This window comes from Esox lucius, chromosome 8 (genome assembly GCF_011004845.1).
Source record: "Esox lucius isolate fEsoLuc1 chromosome 8, fEsoLuc1.pri, whole genome shotgun sequence".
NCBI classification, from domain to species: domain Eukaryota; kingdom Metazoa; phylum Chordata; class Actinopteri; order Esociformes; family Esocidae; genus Esox; species Esox lucius.
In genome coordinates this window covers 4,738,521-4,747,335 of record NC_047576.1, presented here as the reverse complement: position 1 = coordinate 4,747,335, position 8,815 = coordinate 4,738,521, and the positions used below count along the sequence as shown (strand labels likewise).

At 42.3% G+C, this 8,815-nt stretch overlaps 1 protein-coding gene across 6 annotated transcripts in view; it reads left to right on the top strand.

Annotated features, from left to right (window-relative positions):
• The first annotated feature begins 5,177 nt into the window (after nucleotides 1-5,177).
• Nucleotides 5,178-8,815, top strand: part of tp63 (tumor protein p63) — a 54,858-nt gene continuing 51,220 nt past the window's right edge. For 2 of the 6 annotated variants that reach the window (XM_029121601.2, XM_029121599.2), the window contains exon 1: nucleotides 5,185-5,410. In XM_029121601.2, coding sequence (XP_028977434.1) covers nucleotides 5,355-5,410 — 56 coding nt within the window. In that variant the 5' untranslated portion in view covers nucleotides 5,185-5,354. Of the gene's footprint in view, nucleotides 5,411-8,815 lie in introns of all 6 variants that reach the window. The other 4 variants (XM_020049281.3, XM_029121600.2, XM_029121607.2 and 1 more) reach the window with 3 other exon arrangements.

Genomic DNA, 8,815 nt, shown 5'->3' with positions numbered 1-8,815 from the left:
AGTGACAAGTGAAGCACGTACTACAGGCGGAGCGGGGGGGAAACAGAGATGGGCTGACGTAGCTGCCAACGAGTAAACGCAGGCATACATCTCCCATGAAGTAATGGTGATTGGATCCCCTGTGCCTGAGCCTCAAAGCAATTAATGATGTAAGCGTTTCAGGAGTCGTTGTGAATATCAGGTTTAATTGCAGCTAGAGGTCAACTCTGAGAGTGGCAGTTGTTGTTGCTAAGGGGACAAGGTTGGGAGGTCAAAGCTGATAGCGTAGCGTGTTCACTGGTCTGTTCATGGACAAGACGCAGTGACTCTCAGAAGTCTTCACCCCCTTGGACTTTTCCACATTTTATTTGTATTCATAACATGAGATCAAAATGTATTTAATTATGAATATTTGCTACTGATCCGCACAAGAAATCCATGTTGTCAAATAGTTCTAAATTAATTACTAATTTAAAACAGACAATAATTGGAGGCTTAACCCCCTGAATAAGCTCAGGTGCAACCAATTATCTTTAGAATTCACGTACTGTAATTTTGCGGCTTGTACATGGATTTTGAAAACATTTTCAACCACAGCGGTTAATACATGGCTGCGGCTAAAACACGTGTTTACATTTTTAAAACCGTGTCCACCGCAAAAACTTTTACACGGGTGATTTGTTGATGACCTAGAGGTCTCAGAAACTCATGTAGCAAATATACAATTGGCGTTACAGGGTTTTCAAAAATTTTATTCTTCAACAAATTTATTTTGGCCCCACCTACATGGAAGTATTATATATTGACATATATTTCGTGCCTGTATTTTTTTTAAACATATACTAATATATGTGTTAATAATGTATTTGGCCATTTTCAAATATGTTTTAATATGTCTTTAATACATGTAAATATATTTACATAAATGACAAAATTTAAGTTGGTAAAATGTATTTAGCATTTACATCTAACTCATATTTCCTTATTTGTATTGTTTCCTGTCATGTGTTTATTATGTTATCTAGTCATTTCTTTTTGAAGTACATTTACAGAGAGGAATTGCATTTGTGATACTGTGTTAAAATGTGTACATAATGTTTTCATAATAATAAGTATTTTTAGGCATGAGACGGGGTGTGTGGGGGTGGTGCCCCCGCATCAGTACAAAGTGTTTCATTAAATTGAAACTGAAAAAGGTGCTATATGCTGCTTGACAATGACTAAAGTCAAAACTTTGGTGTTTTTCCTAAACATTTATCATTATATTGTGACACACATTGGCAGCTGTATGATACTGTGAATAAAGGTCTTTACTTGCATTTACAATGTATTTAATAGAAATTATGGTAAATACATACTGTACAATTTACAAATCAGCTCTTGTTTGTAAAAGATATATATTTTTGTTTTCACAGTAATTATTAATGTAATGCAATAAGGCCTAGACTGGTGGTTATGCTGGTTTGCTCCCTATTTTGCCAACGATAATTAGTTTAACTATAACAAGAAGATTCCATTGTGTGTTGATGAGAACAGTTCTGCATATTCATATATATCATTATTTTAACACATAATATTCAACGTTAAAATATATGACATGCATTGAATCATGATATTGTGAGAAGCGCATTATATATTTCATGAGCATATTCAGGGCATATATGTAAATATATGTTGAGAAATCCTCTATTTTGTAAATATTTGATTATATCTTTTCATGTGACAACACTGAAGAAATTACACTTTGCTACAATGTAAAGTAGTGAGTGTACAGCTTGTATAACAGTGTACATTTGCTGTCCCCTCAAAATAACTCAACACACAGCCATTATTGTCTAAACCGCTGGCAACAAAAGGGAGTACACCCCTAAGTTAGACATGAAAATATATAATCAATATAATCACATGAAAAAATATAATCAATATAATCACATGAAAAGATATAATCAAATATTTTCAAAAATGTGAGGGGTGTACTCACTTCTGTGAGATACTGTATATGTACATGTATGTTTTGCATGAGTTTTCCGTGTGGGTATGACAGATTTTTAATATTAATGTGCAATATATGTACAAGTCATATTTCTCTAGGCAAATGCGGTCTATAAATGTGTGCAGTTAATACTCTGGTTTGTATACACACAAAGCTATAAAATTAATGTTGTGGTTTATACAAGGTGCGGGTTATAACCAGGGAATTACAGAAATGATTTGAAAGGAGTTTCCCTATCAAAGTGTTTCCCTATGAGGTCCCACAGTTGGTTAGTACAATTTCTAACAAACCCTACATCATGAAGACGAATGAACATTCAGAGTAAATCCAGAATACGGTTCTTCAACGCACCAATCAGGAAAATAATATAATTTATTTCATTTCCAAGTCATTTCCAAGAACTGTAAAGTCCGTTGTTACGAAATGGAGAGAATATGGCAGAACTGTGAATCTGTCTAGAACAGGCCGTCCTCAGAAACTGAGTATCCGGGCGAGAAGGGCATTAGTCATGGCAGCCACTATAAGGCCTACGGCTACTTTAAAGGGATTGCAGTCTTCCAATACTGAGCAGGGAGACACTGTGCATGCTGCAACAATATTCTGGGTGCTTCACAAAAGTGGCCTTTATGAAAGAATGGCAAAAACAAAGCTAGGCTACATCTCTTAGCTTGAGTTTGCCAGAAGACATGTGGGAGGACTCTGAAACCAAGTGGAAGAAGAAGATATAGTTGGAGTAGACCAAAATAGTGCCTTTTAGTCATATCACCAAGCACATCATCCTGAGAACAACATCCTGTCCATGAGGCACGGTGGCCATACATAGAGCCAAAGCCACACTGGAGTGGCTTAAAAACAAAAAGGTCAATGTCCCGGAGTGGGTCAGTCAAAGCCTGGACCTCACTCGAAATGAGAATACATGGAAAGAGTTGAAACTGCTGTTCTCTTGAAACTTGACGGAGCAAATTGGCAAAGAATGGGCGAACATTGTTTTGTCTAGATGCGTGCTGCTGGTTGAGAATGATTGCTATAAATGCTGCCAAAGGTATCTCTACAAAATATTCACTATAGGGTTTTCTGTTTTGTATTTGTAATTAGTTTAGAAAAATGTAAAGTAACATTTTTTTTTTCACTTTGACTTTATGGACCTTTTTTGTTTTGATGGTGGACTTATCTAAAATGTAGAAAAGTCCAAGCGGTGTGAACCCCTTAATAAAGAGCGTCTAATGCAGACAGCAGTGCTCCCGCTTCTTTTCTTGTCCAAGGCCTGTCACCTCTGTTTGTTCCTTTGGTACAGAATTGTTGGTTTAAATTGGTGAGGTCCACTTGTGAACAGTACGGGTTTCTATCCGGTGTCGGAGCTGGTTAGATTAAAATAACCTTTTGCTGCATCGGCAGCTGGAGCGGAGAAGAAGCTGTGGATGGTGTTTGTCCATGTGTGTCTCTCTCTCCTCATACATATGTGTGTGTGTGTGTGTGTGTGTGTGCGCGTGTGGAACTGGAGGGGATTTTTCCCCATATGTCATTTTCCTTCTCCCTAGTGTAAAAGTTGCCATGGCTACAGTTTTAGCTTACCACCTCATGCCATACTCTAATGACATCATCAGCTCCCTCCGCCAGGGGCATTGACGGCCCATGGTGATGGACTGGCCACAAGGCAATTCAGGCCAATACCAATCGAGCTGGTCCACCTTAAGCCCAGTGGGCCTGGACTGGTCTGTGGGCCTTGAGGAAAGGAAAATGGCTGGTGTGTCTTTATTAGAGGGACAACAGTCCATATCATCTCTGTTCCACACTACCCTGGGCTTGTGTTCCCTGGATACCCAGCATCTATTTATTATCCTTCCTGCTCTACCCCTTCAGTGACCCTGCCCTTTATTTTAGCCTGCTGATTCACTCTTCATTCATCTCCTAAAACCGCAAAACGCCTCTTGGTTTACAGCCTGATACTATTTGAGTGAGAGGTAGAGGGAGAGAAAGACAGAGGAAGAGTGAGCGAGTGAAAGAGGGAGAGAGAGAGATGATGCTTTAAGAGAAGGATGTAGTTGTTGTTGTAGCATCAGACTTGAAGAAACGTTTGTGTTTATGGCAAAGTAGTGTGAAAGCCATCCCGTACAACTTTTAGCATTTTTGTCTGCATGCATGCCTGTCTGTCTGTCTGGGTGTCTGCCTGTCTGTCTGTCTGCCTGTCTGTATATCTGTCTGCCAGTCTGCTCTCATCCAGGTCCTAGGGGATACAGTGACTAAGGATACTAAGTGGCCAGCGATAAACACTAAACGGGTAACAAACAACATCCCAAGAGGAAGACACTTCAGTTAACTTGCTATTTATAGTGCTTTGTATCTTTCAGCAGTACTGTCCACTTCTGCCATTAGTATTTACCTCAGCCATCCTTAAGACTGGCATGAAGTGAGAGGGAATTGGCTTGAAGCCAACTGACATTCCCTCCTGAGGTGTTGAACAGTTGCACTCTCCATAAACACTGTGGTTTATTATTGGACGCTGTCGGTCATCTACGAACATTAGAACATCTTGAAGAACAATCTGGCCTTAATGGTCTCTGGACGAGCCATTTCTAGCGCCTGGTTCCTCTTTAGGTTTTTTCTGCCTGGGTGTTTTTAGTTTCTTTCTGAATTAAAAAACCACTGAGAGGTTTTCCCAGCCACTCTGATCCACCAGACAGTAGGTCTGTTCAATGGGGCTCCGGGGAGTTTCTTTGTCCGGCTATGAAAATGACAATTAGCCAGCGTTGGTTTGACTCGCCGAGCTCCGGCTTTCGTCAGCTAGTGAGAAAGAGCCCAGCCTACGGCACACTCGCCAGGGCAATGTGATGGCATCGCCGCACTTGCCAGGCTGATGGCACCAGGCTGGTGTGATGACACCGCAGACGCCCGTCGGTGAAACCTCCGGGGAATCTGGATAACCGGGCATGGGCACAGGAACAAATGGCTGAGCGAGGATGAGCTTTTCAGGATGGATAGAGGTTACAGTTAGACTGGGATGAACTGTGTATGGGGTGGGGGTGGGGGTGGGGGGGTGGGTGTAAGGGGAGGAGTGTTGCTTGATATCTATATCCTAGCAACCCGAGGGGAGAGCAATACCCCTGTACAGCTCCTACTGGGTATTGGTCAGTTCACTGGCACAAGCACCGCCTCTGCTGGTGGTGAATACCAAAAAATGAAAACATCCTCCAGACCATCTTCAGTCCTGTACCCTCCAGCACTTTAAACCCCGTTTCTTTATTTATTCCGTTGTCCGTTTTTTTCTCCCCCTCCCATTCACCTGGTCCATGTGCAACCCCTTGACACTTGCTGTGCCGCGTGCCTATGCGATCTACTGATAGCTTTGAAGAGTTTTACCAGAGAGAGAAACGAGACATTCAGAATGAATTCTCCCTACTCCACAGCTGTGCAGTACTGCCCCGAGACACCCTATCATCGGTGAGTAGCGAGCTAACAACTGTTGGTGTGCTGTGAGCGCTATGTCATAATAATCTTTCGGCTGCGCTCATGTCCACCTCGGGGCCACTTGAACTTAACATAATGGACATAGTAACAATCTCCGTGGTGATTGTCCAACACGGGCATGAGACGGGGTGTGGGGGGGGTGGTGCCTCCGCCTGGGAGCAATATGACGACTCCGTTTTGGCGTAAATCTCTGCCACCTGTGGGAACCGAAGTCACTGGCTTTCACTCATTGTCTGCCCGCCGTCTGTCATTTAAAAATTGAGAAATGGGAACGGGGCTTTCACATGGGATAGTGGGAGTTATACTCCGCAGACGCTAGCTGTTTTGGCATAAGGCCCCTACACACACACGCACACACGCACGCACTGAGGCCGACCGTCTGCCGTTTACAGCATTTCTGGATATAGAACGAAAGTGGCTCGGCTTCAGGTCTTCATGGTCCTCGGGGTCAGTCCCTCTGTTAGCGGGTCAAAGGGGTCAGTCCCCTATGGGTCGTGTCACCACACTGGTGCCACGCTGCAGGGTCGCGCTTAACCGACCAGGAATACGTCCAGGTCAGGGGTCGTTCTTTGGCTAGTATGTCTAGAGGTGACAAAGAAACAGTTGTATCTGAATCTTCAGCTGCCTGATATTTATAGGCGCGGTGTACTTACGGCAACAATGCTACAACAGCTAACAGGAGCGGCGCCTGCAGACTGGCTCTAGAGTGAAGGCAGAGAGGTCTGAACGGACACTTGAAACCTCCTACTCCTTGCCTCTGTCTGTTTATTGAAATGGCGGATGAGATACGAGGAACTGTAGGCTCTGGATAGCTCCACATTCTTAATAGTGATGTGAAGCTGACGTCTGGCAATAGTGGGACATTTTACCATTTACTCAGGATGAGTTACTCACGCAACAAATGTCCCAGGAAATCAATAATGCCTGGCAAAAGATGAGTTGGGCATTTGTAGTTTTATAAAAAATATATATACATTTCTGAACATGATATCATATATGGACTAGAGCAAGGATATTCAATTCTTACTCTACAAGGTCCAGACCAGAACTGGATGGTTTTCTGTTCTACCTCAACATTAATTGTACCCACCTGATGTAAAAAAGTCCCTGCTCACGGAGCCCAACTGCATGAAAATGGCTTCGAGGTCTAGAGTTGAATACCCCTCTACTTCAGTATAACTAGTAGAAGGACCATAGTTTCTCTTCCTCAAGTTTTGCTAATCCATTGTGTCAATTTGACCCACAAATGAATTGTCACTCATGTAGAAATGGGTAACATTGTGCTTCTTATCTGTAACTATGAAATGCTAAGAGGAACTTTTAATGGTGATCTTTTAAAAAATTGTTAGCCATGCATTTGTTGCATGTGTTTTTTCTTCTGTACGGACTTCAATCTAAGTATGATTGAATGTAATACGTTTGAATATATCTGTAGCTAGGTGGTGTGTGTAAGGGGGGCAATCTGGTTAGCTATTGGTTAAAACCAACAACCAAACAATGGTGATTTTGACCTTTGGCCCTTAAACTTTTGAGACAGTTGACAAACACACACCCTCGCTAGTGAGTCTAAAGCAATATTATAGCTGGATGCAAGGATTTGGAAATGAAAAACTTTTAGAACACATGCTAATTGACCTGCGTGATACTGGTGTGATGTTATTGGTGTTCTGATCCACAAACAACACGTCAAAAGCTGTATGGATGAAAAGCTTTCTTTGAATGATCTATTATAAATTCTATAATAGAACAAGTTCACACATGAAAAAGAAATCTGAGCTAAAATGTAATACTGTAGCCTTATATAACATTGTTCATTGTTCAGTTTTAAAGTAGTTGATTTCAGTCCTTTTCACCAGTATTAATGTGGTTGATTTCAGTCCTTTTTACCAGTATAAATGTGGTTGATTTCAGTCCTTTTTACCAGTATAAAAGTAGTTGATTTACGTCCTTTTTACCTGTATAAAAGTAGTTGATTTCAGTCCTTTTTACCTGTATAAAAGTAGTTGATTTACATCCTTTTTACCTGTATAAAAGTAGTTGATTTCAGTCCTTTTTACCTGTATAAAAGTGGTTGACTCAGGGAAGAGAAACTGTGGACCTTCTATTGTCTAGAAGTCATGTCCCTCTTTCAGCCAAGTAGACGGATGAGTGGATGAGGGAGAAGAGGGAGATGACAAGGGCCGACAGGGGAGGGACAGGGAAGAGGCAGACTGAAGGGAGGAGGCAGGGAGACGAGTGGTTGTCAGAGAGAGAGAGAGCGTCGGACGGACGAGTGGGTGACTGTCGGAGCTCTTTGAAGGTGTGATTAATGATGACACAGGAGAAGGCCCCATATCGGCAGCTCTGTTTGTTTTCATTGCATTTTCATCGGTGGATGTGGCCGACCTGTCCGGAGACAATGTCCCGGCCCTGTTCACTGGTGACCTCTGGCCCAGTCTTCAGGCCTCAGTCTGGGCCGTGCGAGGGGCCGTTACGGCCCGGGGCTGGAGAGGCCGGGCCTGTCCTGTCGGCGTCGATGCTGAACAGCCTTCCCCTCGGGGCAGAAAGACTGACGGGCTAAATAACTCCCCTGTAACCGGAGACCAGTCCCATGGATGAACCATTCTCCAAACACCCCACAACAGCCTAGCTAACCACAGACCTTCCTCTGGCTGGGCTTCAGACAAAATGTTATTTTAAAAAAATAATAATGTCAAAGGGCTTTTGGGGGGGTATCAGCTAGTCTAAACCGGGTACATTATTTGTTATATACTGTATACATGTTATCTTTAGCATAAATTAATATTCACATGGAATCGTCCAACCCTGAAGATCTTCAACACACTTCACTTACCATAAGACATGTAATTAAATCTTATTTTTAATAATTTAGCAGCAGCTCTTATTCAGGGTACATTGTAGTAGGTACATTCACATTAATACAGGTGGGTTGGAAAACCGCACAAACCAATAGCAGTGAGCACATTTGACTTAGGTAGCTACCAGCAGAGTCCGTGAAGAAATGTCACATTAAATAATAATTATGGTGAGTGAGTGAGACTGCAACGAAATCTCTTCTAACATAATGCACCTTTCAACTCTTCCACTGGCACGGTATTAGTCCACACCTCCATTCAGATGACATACCATTTACTAGAAATCCACGCTGAGCCTTAAGCATGCCTTCCTGTCCTATTAAATGGAAATGGAAATTACTATTCACTCACCTCCCCCGCAAGCAAGGTCACAGTATGCACACTAAATGAAACTATTACTCTATGTAGTACACTGCATTTGACTGGGACTCAGTGGGCCCTGGTCAAAAGCGGCACACTACAAAAGAGAAAAGGAAAAAGTGACGTTTGGGAGGCAGTTCTAATCACAAGCCTGCAGTACTTT